The sequence below is a fragment of the Dendropsophus ebraccatus genome, chromosome 6 (assembly GCF_027789765.1).
Source record: "Dendropsophus ebraccatus isolate aDenEbr1 chromosome 6, aDenEbr1.pat, whole genome shotgun sequence".
Lineage (NCBI taxonomy): Eukaryota > Metazoa > Chordata > Amphibia > Anura > Hylidae > Dendropsophus > Dendropsophus ebraccatus.
The window spans coordinates 111031446-111051315 of record NC_091459.1 but is presented as its reverse complement, the minus strand read 5'-3'; the positions used below and the strand labels follow the sequence as shown (position 1 = coordinate 111051315).

The 19870-nt window shown below is 41.4% G+C and overlaps 1 protein-coding gene across 5 annotated transcripts in view; it reads right to left on the bottom strand.

Moving 5' to 3' along the window:
- Nucleotides 1–19870, bottom strand: part of EPHB1 (EPH receptor B1) — a 244583-nt gene that overhangs the window by 44253 nt on the left and 180460 nt on the right. For all 5 annotated transcript variants that reach the window (XM_069975673.1, XM_069975677.1, XM_069975675.1 and 2 more), the window contains exon 5: nt 9516–9851. In XM_069975673.1, the coding sequence (XP_069831774.1) occupies nt 9516–9851 (336 nt within the window). The remainder of the gene's footprint in view (nt 1–9515; nt 9852–19870) is intronic.

Here is a 19870-nt window from a genome sequence, read left to right as displayed (position 1 = left end):
CAACACATCTTCTGAACAACCAATGACATAGACATCTTGTAATGGAGTGTAACCTACATGCTTTCCATAATGCAGATGTGGCAGACTGGATTCCGTTCATTTTGTATATCTCCCAACATAGTTAGGTATTTGCTGTTTTCTAGGCAGGTAGGTCTGGACAATCACTAAACTCTCATCCACTCTAGGGCCGGGTTCACACACAGGATAACACCAGCCGTTCTGTCACAAGGCCATGTCACAGAACGGCCAGTGTCAGTGAAGTTTATCCCGGACAGTACTGCAGTACCGGCCTGATGGCCTTTATTCCTTTAGAATTGGGAGGCGGGCACATTGAGCTGTGCCCACATTCCTATTACCCATAGCCGACAATGTAAAGCTTGATAGTTGCAGTTTCCTCTAGGTGGCGCTAAATGCTCACAACAAAATGTGAACATTCACAACAGGTCTGATGGTGGAATTCACAGGGACAGTACCAAACCAAGTCTTCCTATCACTTTCCATTCAGTTACACCATAGGTCTGGCATCAGGGCAGCTTACCTTCCACTACACATCGCTCACCTATCTATTCAGCTGTAGTCTTTTTTGGTATGAGTCTCCCACAACTAAACTCTTCTTGGCTGCCTTCCAGGCCACCAAGGCCCCAAGAGACCCTAAAAAACGGACTTTTCCCCAGGCTTAAAATTCTGCCCATGTAGGACCAGTGATATCCTGCACGCTATCCTCTTCTGCACCCACACTAGCTCCATTTCAGCAGTGTTAGGTTTAATAGGTTCCTCAGTAGCACACCAGGTAATCTACTATACAGTATCTAAGCAAGTACCACAACTCTCCCCCTACAGACATCCAGTCCACCACTAAGGTGTATGCATGTACCACAACTCTCCCCCTACAGACATCCAGTCCACCACTAAGGTGTATGCATGTACCACAACTCTCCCCCTACAGACATCCAGTCCACCACTAAGGTGTATGCATGTACCACAACTCTCCCCCTATAGACATCCAGTCCACCACTAAGGTGTATGAATGTACCACAACTCTCCCCCTACAGACATCCAGTCCACCACTAAGGTGTGTGAGACCTCTATGTTTTTTAGCCCACTAATGCCCCCTAGGAAAAAAGCACACACTGGCCACCAGTTTATTGATGCATTTTGATGGACAGGTATTGGACCCAACAGGTTCTGCAGATGTCAGAATCAAAAGCGTTATCTGGGCCAACACAAATACAGCACCTCCCCTGCCCTTAGGATATGTGAACACTACGGATTCCGCAGCTTGCGTCCGCGCGCATTTTCGCCCGTGCCATAGGCTCTATTCTATGGTCAGGCGGATTCCACCGTGTGTCCAAAGAATGAACAGGTTCATTCTTTAGACAGATGACAGAATCCACCGGACCATAGAATAGAGTCTATGGCATGGGCAGAAATGTGCACGGCCATGAGTCCTGCGAGCTGCGGAATCCTCTGCTGGTGATCCGCACAGATTCTGTATTGTGCACATACCCTGAATGTGTGTGTGTGTGTGTGTGTGGTTTTCCAGCTTAATTCTCTTGAAGTGAATAAGTGAATAGAGCTGAATTATAATACTACACACAACCTGAGGACAGGGGTGGCGCTGTTTTTTCAAGAAAGTAGCTGTGGTTTTTCTACTACTGGACAACCCCTTTAAGAATTTTTTTACAAAAACAATGTCTAAATTCCAAGGGGAAACTCAAGGATTCCAGACATGGATACATAAAAAAGTGATTATTTAAAACATAACTGTCACGTTTTTTTTATTACAGAAATAAGTAGTATAAGCAATTTTAAGAAATAAAATAGGTTTCATCAGCCAAAAAAGCCTCCTTCTGTACTCAAGAAGCAATCTCCCAGCCTCCCCCCTGACTTCTTATCTGTGCATTATCAGGCAACCACGTCTTCATTACAGAGAAGCCAGTGAAGACGGGCTCTGCTCTCTCCATTGTAAGCCTATGAAGGGGGGAGGGGCTGAGGGAGATGAGGGAGCAGGAAGAGGTGACATGAAGGTCAGCTGTTTGTAGACTCTCTGGGCACCTAAAACGCTAAATTCAGGTGTCAGAAAGGTCAGTGCTTATCTAGGAACTTACTGAGAGAAGATTGCAGGGTGTTGTGCTTTGCAGAAATCCTCCGTGCTCAGTCACTCCTAACAGCCCCTCCCCTCTCCATAGCCACATAATGGAGACAGAAATCCTGCTTCATTTGATGTGAGGGGGGAGGCTGGGAGATTGCTTTTTCACTACAGAAGGAAACTCTTTTAGTACATAAAACCTATTACAGAGTTTCTTAAAATCGCTTGTACTGTTGATATTTAATGTTTTCAGAAAAATGGCCTTGAAATGACAGTTACGCTTTAAGCACAGTCCATATAGCTTCAAATGTGCTTTAAATTGTGAAGAATATTCACATCAAAACAGTACCATGGATTTCAATAGGCAATGCAGAATAATAAAGAATTGTTGGGGGAAAAAATACATAAAAAGTGTCTTATTGTAACAAGGATTGAGGCTATGTTCCTACAAAGACCTCTGTTTTTCTTTTTTTGAGTTGGCACCAAAATGACGACCATCAATTTACGCATGTAAAAGTACACATGGAATAAAAAATAATTCAGTATGAACAAGGCCTAAAGGTAGCATTGAGACTAGCAGGTGATTTTTTATTATTAATATTATTATTATTATTTATTTTTTTGTATGATGATTTTTCTACCATATTCCTTTGAACAAAAAGAGTCCTGGGGTCATTGTAATGTAGAAACAATGGAGTCCCAGAGATCTGAATTATCCCACTACATCTGTATGTATTTTTCTATAATCTAATCTTTTTCGAATGACTAAGGTTATAGAAAACAGTGGGCGTAGATCATGTGCAGCGCGAAAGGAACATAAAGCAGTCACAAGTGTGAATTGTACAGAAGGATGACAGCTGCAATGCCAATTTGTATTATGTACAGTAGCAGAGTTCATCTTGTAATTGCTTCTGTGATTAATCCACATTAAGCTTCGCATTAAGACAACGTGATAAGATCCTGCGAGATAAAGCTAAGACTCTGGATGCTCGCCTTCTGTACGGAGGACACAGAGTTAATCCCTGCATCACATATAGGCCTCATATCATTCCTAATCACAGGAGCTGGGGTCTCCCCTGGTTCCTCTCCGCTTTGCATAATGCCTCATTTCGGAGGTCAGCTCTGTTTACCTCCCCGATACGAGGTCTCTCTTTCAAGTGCACGCAGGAGGCAGAAAGCCGACGCTTCTTCTGTTTACCCAGATCTCCTCTAATCCGCCTTTTTTGTTTTCTATTCCCATCCTTTTGGAGAAGGATGTTAATTTCCTGAAATTAAGCACTTAACTTGATTGCTGTTTTGTTAATTGCAGGCTTCATAGCTATGGCACTATTGCGTGGTTAGCATGGGTAATGCATAAGAATCTAGCAAAGCTACGGCAAAAAGGGATCACCGTCAAGTATTCTTCTCCAAAATAACATTGCTTCGCATAATTCCACAAGTACACATCATATTAAGTCTACAGCTAAATGGAGGAGGGTGAACTACAGATTCCAGGGTGTCAGAAAAAGTGGGAATATCTCGACCAAATGGCGACTATTCGCTTTATAGCTTTATGTTTTATTGCCCTTTTCTTTAGTATTCCATTTAACGTCCTAGGACAGTACCCAGGCTTAGTAAAAGCACAGCATCTTTCTTGCAACAACAGCACCACACTGTCCTCAGGTTGTGTATGGTATTGCAATTCAGCTCCATTCACGTCAATGGAACTGAATTGCAAAATCCCACCCAAACTGAGGAAAAGAGTGGTGCTGTTTTTGTAAGAAATGAACATGCTTTTCTAAGCCTGGAGAACCCCTTTAAAGGGGTTGTCAAGTCAAAATCTTTTTCTTTGAAATCAACTAGTGTCAGATTTATTAGATTTATATAGATTTGTAATTTACTTCTATTAAAAAATCTGAAGTCTTCCAATACTTATGAGCTACTGTATATCATGCAGGAAATGTGGTTTTATTTTCAGTCTGACACAGTGCTCTCTGCTGCCACCTCTGGCCTAGACAGGAACTCTGTCTCGTTGTTCTATGAATCCCCATTGAAAACCTCCCCTGCTCTGGACAGTTTCTGTCTCGGCCACAGATGTCAGCAGAGAGCACTATGTTAGACTGAAAAGAAAACAACATTTCCTATATGACATATAGTAGCTGATAAGTATGGGAAGACTTGCGATTTTTAAAAGAAATAAATTACAAATCTATATAAATTTCTGATATCAGTTGATTTGAAAAGAAAAAAAAAAAGATTTTCACTGAATAACCAGTTAAGTGGTTCCTCGACTTCCGTGACCTCATCCCATAGCTCAGTCATCATATATTGTTAATGCTTGAAGTAGGGGCTCACTAAAATCTTAAAAGCAGCCAATAACCTTGTACTAAAGTGATTGCATATGGCTGTATTACAGTTCCATTTTGCAATTTCATACAGAGACACATGGGGGTTTCTTTCCATCAGGTTTTGTATGAATCCAATTAGAAAATATGATGGCTTTCCCCATCATTATTATTGCTTCTAGATAAGAAAACCTCTGTACATACACAGGCCAATTTTACCATGTACATAAGTTCTAGGATTGCATGTAAGGAGCGAATAAGCTTTATATTTCATGCTGGATTGTAAAGAGTAGAATGGTGCTGTATGATGAGCTACTCTAGGGCAGGGGGCGCTATACAGCTATCTTCCATTGGGTCTCTTACTGCCTGGCCCCTGGCTCACCTCCTGTCCCCCAATATTTCAAATTTTTTTTTTTTTTTTAAATGCATAAATAAAGTAATACAAGGGATTCCCCTATATATCAGATCCTTTTACAAAGGCTGATCATCTGCTCACTATTGATAACTGGCCCATATAAAAGGGAGAGCAGTCCGCCAATGAATAGAGATTTCACTCTCATATGATCACTTCCTCTGTGTGGCCATTTGAATGATTGTTAGTTGGGCCAATGGGGGACAGGCAATGATGAAGTTAATAAGCCACACAATTGATCGAGCCTTGTAGAAATTCTGCAAACAAGCTCAGATCTGGCTTATCGGTGCACATTATTGCAGCGGTGTTAGAACATGTAAAAAGACCCTTACATATCCAGACCTACCGGATAGAACCTCTGCAATTACTACAGGATTTTGTTGGATACATTCTGCTGTTACCTAAAGGTTATGTTGAGTTGTAGAGTTGGAATTTATGCTCTATGGGCAGAATTACTACTGAGAATATGCCACCTTTAATTGGGTTTTAGACACTTTTGTGCCTTACCTGACACTGGGGCATGGCTAAGTAGATGTGGCTTTGTTGCAGAGGGGCCATGCAATAAAGGAAGCCAAAGAATAGTTGTATTAGAGATAAATTGTATTAGAGATCTATAGATGTACCAGACCCATCAAACACCATTAACCACTGTGATAACTGGCACACTTTAAGAATTTCTATTCATAGTTTGCACTGTCTAACTTAGTAGTAATAAATGTGGGCGTATGTGTCTACTCTCCCTGTTATAATGTAAGCAGTCATATGGAGATTTACCCAGCAGTAAAACCATTACAATAAGCAATTTTTCTCATACCCACCTGCCCTTACACTCTCTTTATTGCCCTATTATTAATAGCCTATAAAAAAGAAAAAAAAAGTTGGAGGGTTATATGGGCACTTATTTGCAGTCTGAGATGTGGAGACAAAATAAGGGTTTGTTTCCAAAATGGCTTTTTTTGACAAAAAAAAGTCTGTTTTTATTTTATTTTATATTATAATGACCGACGGTAATAATGATCATTCATGATCATCATTACTGTTTTTTGTTTTGTTTTGTTTTTTTGGCAAAAAAAAATAATAATTTATAGGGACATAGCCTAAGGGTCCTATTACACCAACAGATGTCTGACAGATTATCTGACAGAATTTTTCACCCAATGCCAGGAATGGACTACAAACAGGGAACAGATCATAAAGGAAAAAGTGAGATTTCTCCTCTTTTCAAATCCATTCCTGGCTTTGGCTGAAAAAATCTGTCAGATAATATGTCAGACATCAGTTTGTGTAATAGGGCCCTTAGGTTTCAAACTGGACACAAGAAAATTAAGGTTCCTTTACACCTTAATAAATTAGCAACAGTCAAGAGTTAGTTGGCAGGAGCCATCATTACATAGAAATTCACTGAGCCATACAGGGTGCATGACGCAATTTGATTGTAATAGATTAAGCTGCAAAAGTAGCATTGGATCAACCCAAAAGCCATAAAGGTCAATGTACTGTAAACTATTCATGACCACTAAAGTCTCCGGAAGGTCAAGTGGCTTTTCCACCTACTTAACTTCGGAAGTTAGTCTATCTACTTGGTTGTTCCACCACGACAATTTTCCCTTGTTAATATTTTTGTCAGTACATAAAGGGGTTGTCCAGCGATATTTTAATATGTTGTTGCCATATGAGAAAACATACACCTCTCTGTGCTCTTTCAGTGACCTGTGCAGTGTCTCCAGGGTCTCCCACTGTCTGTAGTCACCATTACTTCTGAGATAAGGTCATCTCAGGGGTGACAGCCTGCTCAACCAATCACTGCCTGCGGCGTTGTCCTGTCTCAGTCAGTGATTGGCTGAGGGGGCTCCCAAGATGAGCTTTTATCGGAAGTAACAGTGGCTACAGACAGCAGGGGATACTGGAGACACCGCACAGGACACCGGGGGATCACAAAGAGATAAGCATAACCAATCAACCAATCAGATTCCACATTTTATTCCTCACAGACTCTTTGGAAAATGAAAGGTGGAATCTGATTGGTTGCTAAGGGCCAACTGAGCCAGTTTCACTTTACACCATGTTTGAAAAATCTCCCCCAACATGTTTGTTATGTTTTTCAATATGGCAGCGAGATATTAAAAATAAGCTCTCACCGAATACCCCCTTTAACATCAGTATTTATAGGCCTAGACTGGAAAAAGATTTTCCATTTAATTTTGATTTACAAATTCTAATACTGAATACTGGCCAAATAATGGTGTCCCTAGCCATGTTATGTGCAACATTGTACAACACAAGGCTTGGTAAAAGTGAATAGACTCAATGGGGGAAATTTATCAAACTGGTGTAACATAGAATTGGCTCAGTTGTCCCTAGCAACCAATCAGATTCCACTTTTCATTCCTCACAGATTACGCAACTTTGTTCCATGAGGTACTGTGAGTGAGCGACGAGACTGAGGACACTCACAGGGTTAATTACGAGGAGCACTTCTTGTAAGAAGCTTGGACCACGTGTGAACGTTCAGCAGTTACCTGATGTATAAAAGATAAATGGTTACGCCGAGATCCATTCCGCGGATGTGATAGATGTGCTTGCATTAATGGATATTGAAACTAGTTATATATGTGACACAAATAAAAATATGAGGAGTCGACAAACTCCTAGATAATATGGATGGATGCTGGATTGAAGAACATGACTTGGATGATAAGAAATAGATAGTCTGCAGGTAAAGGAGGATGGTGGAGACGTCTGTTGCAATACTAAAAGCTTCTGGCTCAATCCGTCTGCTGCTATTTCTGGCAAATATCCAGGAATGAGTCCCATATTCATATCATATCATCTCAAATTGTCAATTATTGTCTTACCTGATGGTATTTTAATGCAGTTAAACCATTATGGATTATAGACTATATAGAATTAAACCACTGCACTTGTCTAAAGCCTATGGGAGTTCGCTATGTGACAGTATTGCCAATGAGATGCCATAATATATATTGCATTCCTTGCCCTAGCTTTCCCAGACTGCTATATTCTGTTCCATACAATATATTCTAACTTTATTGTGGGAACAAGCACAAACCTACATATTATATATACAAAAGACACAGACTTTTAACTATACTTTAGCTATAACTATTCATGCACAATTTCTCAGTCCCCTACGTAAACTGAGGTGTCCCCTGTTCCTTATACAAGAATAATACATTAGTAAAGTCTACTGTATGTATTGGTCTATGTGTTGACCCCCAGGGTCATCTGACATGGGCAACATTGGCAGGTCAGGTTAAATTTTAACATGGGGTAAGGCCCCTGTCGATATGTAGACATGTGCAAATCTTGATAAAAAGTGTGGTTGTGACTTCAATTACCTCTTCTATGGGTAAAAATTGCATGTGATTATGACAACAGGAGTGGATCATTTAGCCGAGCACTTTTCCTGGCTATAGCTCGAATGGTGGAGGTCTGGCCGCTTAAAGTTTACCTGTCACCATAAAATCTTTTGACATGTTATAGAGACATGCCAAAAAGTTTCATCAGTCTGACTTAAACCGATTCAAAGTCCGAGCCCTGCTCTGTGTCAGAAAAAAAAAACAAGAGAAAAGACCAGAATCCTTCAGCTCTTAAAATTCATATATTTTATTGGAGAAAATTCATAAAATTACCGACGCATTTCGAACCAAGCCGGTTCTTATTCATGGTATTTTGGTCTGGATAAGTAGGAAATGTGTATTCAACATGAGAAGCAAATAAGCTCTTACAGGACATCTCTGTGGAGAAAGCATGCAAACGGCGCCACTGCTGGGGTCGGCATCTCTCATGTTGAATACGCATTTTCTACTTATCCAGACCAAGATACCATGAATAAGAACCAGTTTGGTTTGAATCGCGGCGGTGATTTTATTAATTTTCTACAATGAAATAGGAGCGTTTCGGGCGGCAGCCCGGGGCCCCGAGCTCCTGGGGGGCCCATGATCACCCAAAAAGACATACTTTCAGTGGTGTACTGTCTCCTAGCTACACTTCCGCCATGATTTCCAAAAAATCTCTGTTTTTTTTATGGCAATTTTGCACAAATCAGGACATCATGACATTATCTGTCCTGTACTATGAACGCCAGGCTAGTGCTGCCATAGTTACAGTGGGGTGGGGGGGGGCCAGGCTTGGTGAACAGCCCGGGCCTATGGTAAAGTTAATCCGCCCCTGGTTGCAGTGGGTAAAGATTTACAGGGTTTAGAAAGTGCAGAAAGGAAAGAAACAGCAACAGCTCAGGAAAATGTTACACTAAGCACTAAAGCCAGTGCTGCTGCTCTGACAGAAAAGCCTTGATTTACCTTTCAGACCTTGATTTAACTCTCCTTTCCTCTTTAGAAAGGACACAGCTTGTAGGTACACAATCTGGCTATATGAAGCCGATGTATACTTGCCTCTTCTATTACGGCTCAGCACCAGGTCTATGTGATCTCTCACCTTCACTGTGAATAAAGTCCTGGCTTTGCCACATCAGTGTTAGTATTTCAGCAGTGGCATAAAAGCATTGACTCTTCAATATCAAAGATCCCACATGAGTCAAAGATCTGCCTTGTAGGCTAAAGAATGAGCCACCACTGAATGAAGGAAACCAATTCCACACATTGCTACCGAGATGCAAATAATGATACCGACCATGGCAAGGGTAAACTTTAACTTAACAAGAACTTACCAGCTTGGTTAGTGGTGATATTGACAGAGACATGCTGGGGAGGAAATGGACTTCTATTGGTGACGCCATTCACAGATTGGATCTCAAAGGTGTAAGGGGTATGAGCCCATAAATTACTAATGAAGACCCGAGTGTCCGTCAACCCCATCTGCCGCGGAACAAAATCTACATTGTCATCACATCTGGAACAACTACGCCGGTCAGAACGGCACTTCTTACAGATGATATTGTAGGTGACATCATCTCTGCCACCGGTCTCACGAGGTGGATGCCACTCCAAGGTGATGGCTGTCTCGTTGACTATCGAAATGACGTTTCGGGGTCCAGAAGGAACACCTGAGGACAAGATCAAGGGTTAGTGATTAAGTATTTATTATTTTATTACAGCTTTTAAAAAACTACAGAAGGACTGTCTTTATATGCACTTATGTATGGACAGTTAAACCTTACAATCTGCAACAGGATTTGACATCTGTCAGTAAAGCATATTCAACATTGTACCTATCTTCCCCCCCCCCAAAAAAAAAACAAAAAACTTTGCCCCTTTCAAGTGAACATTTGCAATTTTACTCCTTAAAGACATTAAGTATTATTATTATTTTTTTAACCAATGTAGCTGTATGCAAGTTGAGTTTCATACTGGAGGATTTGAGTTATCTCTAAGGTAATACAACCATGTTTACTTGGAAATATCCATCAAGATCAGAAATGGCCAATGAGTTTTCCTCACTACTAGAAAGATAATATACTAGGCCTCTCTAAGCAGGCTTCTAAATAGAACCATGAAAAAGATGAACCGATTTGGAAAATAGTATAACGCAAGTAAAAAGATGGGTGACTTTCTAATATAATAGACAATGTAGAATAAAATAAGGCTCTAGATGTATTTTTGCTCCAGCCGGCACAGACACGACTTTATATTACATTACGTTACTTGTATCAAACGCTTCCTTAGGGATTCTATTTCAGGCATTTACTACCTACTCAATAAAGTAATACTTTCTGACTTTTTGAACTCTTGCTTTTTCTACACTCAAGTGTCACAGTGTGATTCCCCCTCCTCTCTCTTTGAAGAAACGCTCTCCTCCTGAACTTTGTTAAGGGCAGTTAATGCAGTTTGTGTAGTATCAACATCCCTGGGGTCCACAATGGTATATGGGAAAATGTGTCGGTCGCAAAAAAAAAAGATTGTCTAAGTCGTGCTGATGAAATTACTATTGAGAAAATGATAAAAATGTGCAAAAGGAAGGATACCTTGGGTTAAAGGGTAACCGAACTAGCAGTGCCTGTTTATTGTAATGATGGGATGCTACAGATAGGGCATGTGTCCCTCTATGAACGGCACATTGGGAAGTCATATGTGATTTTGTACTGTAAATGAATGTAAATTTCAGAAGGAATATATGTGATTTCTGGATGGATCATAGCATTATTATTAATAATAATTATTAATTGTAGAATATAGATCAGAGTTATTCGTTTACTTAGTAGTTGTGTGTAATGTATACTGTACATAGGAAAAAGGAATTGTCTGGTTTAGTTGTTTGTGTTTTTTACATAGACAGACCTGCACCGGCACTGGGATTTCAGTGGTGCGGTCCATTTTTTGAATCGCTGTACGGTTCCCACGCACGGCAACGGACTATTTCCAGCACTAGCCGGACTTAAAGCAGCCACCAATGTGACAATCTCCCCTCCCTTCTGTTGCACAGCTCTATTGATTCTTATGGAGCCGCATCATGGTAGGGAGACGTCACACTGAGGGGTGGCAGGCCAGCCCCCAGTGCTTCATGTCCGTCCGGTGCTCAGGAAGAGACCAGTGCCATGCTCAACAACAGGTCAGCGGTTCAAAAAGAGGACAGCCGCTACGGCATCCCTGCATCGATGTCAATCTTTTCATGTAAAAAACAAAAAAGTCTGATGACGAGCAACAGGAATAGAACCTTTTCCATTACGTTCTTCCATAAACAGAACATGTACATGGATCTCTATGGACATTAACCAGAAGTGGTAGAAATTATACTGTATGTGCACTAGTTTTAGGGTACTATTACACTAAGTGATTTTTTAAGATCAACGATTAACACTAAACAAACTCAAATGGCGAACGACCTGAAATCGTTCACCCAATCACACGGAACGATGATTGTTACTTAAGATCGTTATTGCGTTCATCCTGTCGTCGCTTTTGCGTTCTCCGCTACTGCGAACAAGCAAACGACGTCTTATTACATGCAAACAATTTGCGAACAATCAACAATAAAAAATAGGTCAAAATTCTATTTAACAACCAACGATTTCTTGTTGGTCGTTTAATCGTTGTCTGCTATTACACTAAACGATTATCGTTCAAATACGAACAATTTAACGATTTTTGGAATGATAATCATTCCGTGTAGTACCACCCTTAGCACTAGATTCAGTTATCTTCATACTATTTATCCCAGGCACAAAATCTCTTGACAAAACCTTTGATAAATGAAAGAGCCATCTTGTGATCATCGTCCAAAAAAAACAATCTTGGAATAACCGGCAAGTGACATAGATTATTATTTGGACTTAAATTACAATGAATTAAAATGTAACCATTAATTACTATGATAATTCGCAAGAAACCGCAAAGTCAATAGGCCGGCAACTCTGAATATTTTTATGACTTTTACGAGTGCTTGTGTCATGTAGTATATCATCAAGCTATATAAAATTTTCACATTGCATACACTAAATCAGCATGGAGTTACAGTACATTGCAGGGCCGGAAAGGGTTAATAGTAGCAGCCATGCCACTCAAGTACCATGTCACTTAATCACGTTATGACAACCACTTTGTAAGACTCTCTAGAATCCGTTTCCACAGTTACCAAGTACTAGAAAGTCACATTCCCACCGTTTGAGAGGCCGGGCACGTTAACATTTCATATCTTGTTTTCCTCTTGAGTAAGACTGATATTCACGTCTATTACAGATTAGGACCGGGCAAGCGATGGACCTCCTGCACCATAAAGTCTTCGATTAAAGTGGACTTAGAACCATGATTGACTTTTATGGTTCAAGGACTTGACTTTGACATCTATGATTTTTTTTTCTTTTTTTTAATACAATGTGTTGTATTGTATTTAAGTGAAAATCCTTTACTACCTACATTATAAAGATGAACATCTGCTGCCGACGCTTGTTATAGACCGCACTAATTATAACTGTGTAAATTTTACAGTTTGACCATAAATTGTAAAATTAAAGATTTTTACTGAATTGGAGATTTATTGATCTGTTTAAATGCCACCCTTCATCGGAGGAGCAGTATATGCTGTGAGCTAAAGATTCGGGGAGGTCAAGCAGAGAACTTGGTATTTCGAGCTGTATAGTTTTGATTATGTATTGTATATGACACTGCAACTATCAATATGGAGTGACATTATTCTCACCTTTTCTGCAAATAACACCATATGACCACTTAGCTCCATAAAATTCCTAATGGGTATTTCATAGGAAATCCATATACATGTACTGTATGTAATAGGTACACATTAATATAGTACTGACAAACCATGTAACATTGGGTAACAACCAATATGTCAGCTGGTATAGTTCCCACAAAGGCTATTGCCTCCACAGGCTAGATATAATATTTTAAACATGGGCAGATTTTGCATGAAGGGGTTCAAATTAACTCGGAAATGGTTGAAGATCACTGTTACTACCTGCCAAAAATTATTTCTGCTTAAAGAAAAAATACTTGAAGGGAATCTATGAGCAGGTTTGATCATGTTTACCTGATGGGTATGTATGATAATGTTAGCTTAATTATGTTCTTCTGCTTGGCCAGTTCAGGTGTGGTTGGCAATTAAGCTCCATTTACTTCAATGGAACTGAGTTTGAAACCCCGCCCAATCTGGAGACAAGAGAGGGGGAAAAGTGGCCATGTTTTTGGAGCGCTGGATAACCCCTTTAAAGAAGTCTTACTGTTTTAAAAATGTGACAAGCAGCAGGAAAGAAAATAACAAGCAAGCATTGCTTACCTCTCCACATGCCTGCAATACACCTATACATGCCTGCGATACACCTATACATGCCCAGCCGGCCCCGGGACCACCGCCAGAAAACATTTTCCCCGAGTTGATATGACCTCATCATGACTCATGATGGACAGTCCCATCAGCCGGTTCATGATGTTGGCTCTGCAGGAGAGGTGAGTTGGTATAGTTTGTTATGTTCCCCCCTGCCATGCTGTTTGAAATTTTTTTCCCGTGGCCAGATTTCTCCTTTAAGGGTATGTTCACACGAAATAGGAAAGGAATTTCAAGCTGAATTTGTGCCTTATTTTATGTGCATTCAGCTTGAAATTCAGCCTGTAAAATATTTACAGAGTAACATCCCATTGTGTCTATTGGGATTTCCACTCAATTTATATGCATAAATTTCCTCCCAAAGAATTGACTTGTCAATTCTTTAGGTGGATTCTACTAGAGAAATCCCATAGGATTCATTGGGGCTTTGAATTTCCACTTTCTGCTCAAAATCAGTGCCAATTCTTGGCCCCTATTCAGCACCTACTACGCCAGAGCTGAAGAAATTTCAAGCAGCAAACTTTCCTTTTCAATTTCTCGCCTATTCCTTAGTGTGAACATACCCTAAGATATAAATAAACTAGCATACAATCAATATAATAAAACAGCACAACATTACTAGCTGGGCTACAACATCCGGTCAGCAATTTGCCTGCACTGATCTATGGTGCCCCCAGCTGCCCATCACTCATAGCAATCAGGGGGAACATCCCTCTAATGTACTTGATCAACTCCAAGGACCCTCAGCCCGCATTACAGCTGTCATCACAACAGGAACAACACTCAGACTGGAGCAGAGTGGGTTGTGTCTAGTCTCTCCATATGAAGGCATTTGGCACACTGGGAGTGTTAATCTATCCCTGGTACACCAATAAACCCACCAGCCCACTCCTGTAACAACACCCACTCAAATATTAATCTGCCCCACAGCAGTGACTTAACCTACAGTTGACTCGGATATCTTGTGCCTAAATAGGAACTACGTCAGGCCTGGACAGAGTAGTCCGTAGGATACGTCACATCAGAGGAGTAGATGAGCGGGCAGGCTTATTGGTGCAGCCTAAACCAAAAGGTAAACATCTTCAAACCTGCTGGTAGATTTCATTTAAGGGTACAAACACACACACACCGTATACGCAGCAGATACGCAGCAGATCTGCAGCAGATTTGATGCTGTGTTCAGTTATTTAGATCTAATCTGCTGCGTATCTGCTCCGTATTTGCTGCGTATCGCAGCAGTAAATACGCTGCGTATACGGTGTGTGTGTTTGTACCCTAAGGCCTCATTCACACGTCAGCAAAATTACAGACAATTCCGGACAAATGAACATCTCATAGGTTTTTATGTGCCTATTCACACATGGTTAGGCCGAGATCTGTGAAAAAGGACATGTCCTAGTGCGGACCGTAATTTCGGTATGGACACACCAATAGAGGTCTATGGGATGCGTATTTTGTGCAGACAATTGCAGGCATTACCAAAAAATACAAAAGATACAGATGAACTAAGGAAAAAATGTGCGCATTATAGACAGAAAATTTTGAACTCCACAAAAATATACTGACGTGTGAATGAGGCCTAAGTAGTTTTTGACTTCTTCCAGGCAGACTGTGAAGACTCTTCTTATAACATTTATTGTTTATCTTTTAGAATACCTCACATTCACACGTCGATAATGAGCGAACCATTATACTGCTGCTTTGTAATATATACAGTAGGTGTTGGTGCGGTATTATAGCATGGTCACAGTCCTGTATTGATCAAATCTAGACGCACAGACAGCACAATTATCACACATCCATCACCATCTCGCAGGGGTTGTTATCATGCAGAGCAGGCATCCTGAAGACCGATACAATCATTTCTACCGCCTTCTGATATTAACCCCCTAAAGTCTACCTATACCACATGTTTAGCCAGCAATCATCATCAAATACACTGATCAGCCATAACATTAAAACCACTGACTGGTCAAGTAAATGACACTGATGATTTTTTGGCAATGCTTCCTGTCAGAGGTGTTGCATCTTCTTTAAAGTGACTCTGTACCCACAATCTGCCCCCCCCCCCCCCCCCCCCCCCGCCAAAACCACTTGTACCTTCGGATAGCTGCTTTTAATCCAAAATCTGTCCTGGGGTCCATTCGGCAGGTGATGCAGTTATTGTCTTAAAACAGTGGCGTAGCTACCATAGAGGCAGGGAACGCGGTTGCTATGGGGCCCATGGAGGGAGGGGGCCCAGGGAAGATAAGAGCCTCCTATGTCCTTTTGCTTAACCCCTTATTTACTGCAGTGTATAAGTGACCCAGTGTTCTCTAACATGCTGCAAAAAAAAGGGTTAATACAGAAGACAATTAGCTCTCTGCCTGACTACTCTGATAACCTCTGACCTCTGTTCTCTGAGTTCCTGCAGAGGTCAGGGGTTATCAGTGCAGGAGTAGCAGAGGTAATTGTCTTCCGTATTAACCCTTTTTTCTGTTGCAGCATGTAAGAGAACACTGGGTCACTTACACACTGCAGTAAATAAAGGGTTAAGCAAAAGGTAGTCTGCTATAACCATAGGATTCTTCCTCTGACCACAAGAATTTTTTTTTTTTTTTTGGCCACATCACCGAGTATATGTATATATATATATATATATATATATATATATATATATATATATATATATGTGTGTGTGTAGGGGATGGGGGGCCCCATACAGTTTTTTGCTATGGGGCCCCATGAATCCTAGCTATGCCCAGTCTTAAAAAACAACTTTTAAACTTGCAGCCCTGTTCCAAACGGCGTGGCCTATGCATTGGGCTGGCACAACCTCTCCGTCCCTCCTCCCCGCCCTCCTCATCATTGGGAATGTTCCAGGCAGATTTTCTCCTATCAATCCGCTGTGAGAACACGGCACATGGGCTGGATCGTAATATCCTGCCAGTGGCATTCCTAATGATGAGGAGGGTGGGGAGGAGGGACGGAGGGGTGGTGCAAGGTTAGGGCACAGACACTCTAGCCCACAGCCGTTTGACACAGGGCTGCAAGTTTAAAAGTTGTTCTTTAGGACAATTACTGTATCACCTGCCGAACAGACCCCAGGACAGATCTTGGAGTAAAAGTAGCTTTCCAAAAGTACAAGTAGTTTGTGGGGGGGGGGGGGGGTCAGATTGTGGGTACAGAGTCGCTTTAAGCCCTATTCACACATCATCATCAATCCTATGTGAAATTGCGGATCCACAGCTACGGACAAGATTATGGAGGAGTATTTTTAGTCAAGATTTGTAGCAAATATGTTTGTGTAAAGGTTTACATTAAAATCAATGGGTAACATATTAAATCCGATCAGACCTCCATAGGATGTGATGGAAAGGCAAGTCTGATCCAAGGAAACCACAACTTAAGATGCCTATACACTTTCAATATCTATTGTGCGAATGATTGTTCAGCAAAAAGTTATCTCTCCCATTCTCCTCGTGCACATTAACTTTCAGCAAGGCTAAACATTCCTCTGTTCTCTATGGGAAGGAGAGGGGTAAGCTGCAGCCACTGATTTATCTCTCTGAGAACAAAAGGGTCAGGCAGTAAAAATTCATCATGCCCTAGTTGGGAGACCCCCATATACTTTATACCGAATCTAAGGGATCTGTTATTAATATCTTGCTGCTACAGAACACAGGACACCTTTAGAGGTCTTGTGGAGTCCACATCTCAATGTTCTATATCTATAGTATATATCGGTCTGAATACCAGATCATGGAAGCTGTTTTAACTATCACATTATACTAGGAAATTATATGTTGACATGTAGCTAAGTTCCAATGAAAATTTCTCACTCAGAAACAGAGATTGAGGTCATTTTTATCCGCTATCCTTGCCTCACTAACTAAAAAAGCTGCCCGCTACGAAATATAACTTGTCACTATTACTATAGAAATAGTCAGCCTACGGTATATTTCAATGACTGGGTTGCAGCATTAAGCCATTAAACCTAATTATATATAAGCAAGCCGTGCGGGATCACTGATGGAGTCAGGTTTTTCTAAGGTTTAACTTTTCTTCGCTTTATTTATCTGTGGGTATCTGAGGAGATTTAATCCTTCTAACAGAAGATATATTCATGTATATTTAATACATATAGTAACCACTGCCCAACGTTCCCTGGTTTCTCTATATACAGATTTACATTGAGGTAAAGGGTGCTTTGAGGCTTCTCCAGGAGATGGTATACACCAAACCTTGAGACTAGCTTGGGGGTAGTTTGCCACACTAATTTTGCCAACCCACGACCCACAGCTACCACCCACCATTAATGTGTGAGGAGTGGGAGCTTGTTTCTATGTTCTCCACTTTTTTTTTTTATATGCTTGGCCTTCAGTCTAGGGCTTGTGTTTGGTCTTTTCCAAATATATCTAATCTAAGTCAAGATTTTTTTAGAAAAATCTTTCAAATATGTTTAAGGCCAGGTTCATGCTTAGTAAGACAGCAGCCATTCTGTGACACGGCCATGTCACAGAACGGCCACAGCCAGTGAAGTGCACGCCGGCCGGTACGGCAATACCGGTTGGATGAACTTCACTTCTTTTGATTTGGAATGCGGGCGCAGTGCCCACATTCCAAATCACCACAGAAGACAATGTAAAGTGCTGCCGGAGCCGCACCTTACATTGTCTGCACTGTCAGTTTTCATTGAATAGCCGACTCACAAAACTGACATGTCAGTTTTCTATGCAGCCGCATGGAATCCCAGCTGAAGTGTATACAGGGTGTTTACACTCCATAGGACACAATATTACTTTAAAGGAAACCTGTCCCCCCCCCCCCCCCTGTGCAGGGTCAGAGCCCGGCTGACCCCCTGCTAGAGCCCCTTATACTCACCTCATTCCCGAAGTCCCGTTCCTGGAGCCGGTCCGGAGACGGAGATATCACCGTGGGAAGTCCGGCTCACCTCAGCAGCGCGCTCGCCGGGATTCCCACGGTGGTATCTCCGTCCCGGGACCGGCTGAAGAAGCGGGACTTCGGGAACGAGGTGAGTATAAGGGGTTCTTGCCGTGGGGCGGCCGGGCTCTGACCCGACACGGGGGGTGACAGGTCCTCTTTAATTTTCAATAAATAGCTTCTGGTGTTGCAACGGCCGTTATTTATTAAAAATTTATGTTGTGTGAACATGGCCTTAATCTATTTACTACAGCATTTGCCTGGAAGCTGAATGTTTCCTGCTCTTTGGGTACGCGATTTACAGACTGCAAAAACATATATAAATTTTGCATATTCATGTTTCCCAGGGAGCAATGCACCTAGGATTTCATTGCTTTGAGAGCTTTATCCAGCAGCTAACAGTGTTATCTTTGGCTGGTCTCCCTGAGTTCAGTGATCTGTTTCCTATATGGCTTTACTAGGCATTGCTCCCACCTAGCCAGAATCCTGCTCCACACTGATGAGGGACAACACCCTAAAACAGCTGTATGTGTATGGATACCTGGCCTTGCTTTTTCCCTTGTCATTACATTAACTTAAAGGGCCACTTAATATGGTGGTTTTGGTGGTTTCCCTACAGTAGAGACCCCCTGGCTGGGTCCTTCCCGGAGGGATATCTGGCTAGTCCTGTGTTTCGAGACTCTTAAATGAGGCTCCACGGGCTCTTTCTTGGCATATTCATGTTTCCCAGGGAGCAATGCACCTAGGATTTCACCGCATTGAGCACTTTATCTTATCTTTATCTGGTCTCTCTGAGATCAGTGATCTGTTTCTCTTATGTCTCAAGGGAATGGGGCAACTTTATAGTTTCTTGCACCATTGCCATTAAGAGTATGGCGATTGCAAGGATAATTTTAGGTTGAAGAGGCTACAGCACACATACAAACACCTTATCCTCTGAATAGGCCATCAATGTTAGATAAGTAGGATCTGATTCTTTGCACCCCATTAATCTAATATTATTCCAGTGGTGAGAATCTCAGTACATGGTTATATGTTGGTGCTATATAAGCGACAGGAAAAAATATAGTGGGTATCTTCTAAAATACAAGTTTTTGGCACCAAGAGAAAGCCTTTTATGTGTCATTCCGCTCAGTTTTATTTTTGTGGTTTCCCATTATATGCGCTTAGACCTTGAGGTTGCCTTATGTTTCTTTATTCTTCAACTAAATCATCCTTGCTTTCATGTTGCAGCAAAATAGTAATACAATATATTGTCTGGCCGGAGACGACGCTAGTGCTGCCTCTGCGAGCCGTGTCGTACTACGCTAGAATGAGATGATGCCTCCTGGCGAGACAGGAAGCCTTAGTCAGGTGGTATTGGCC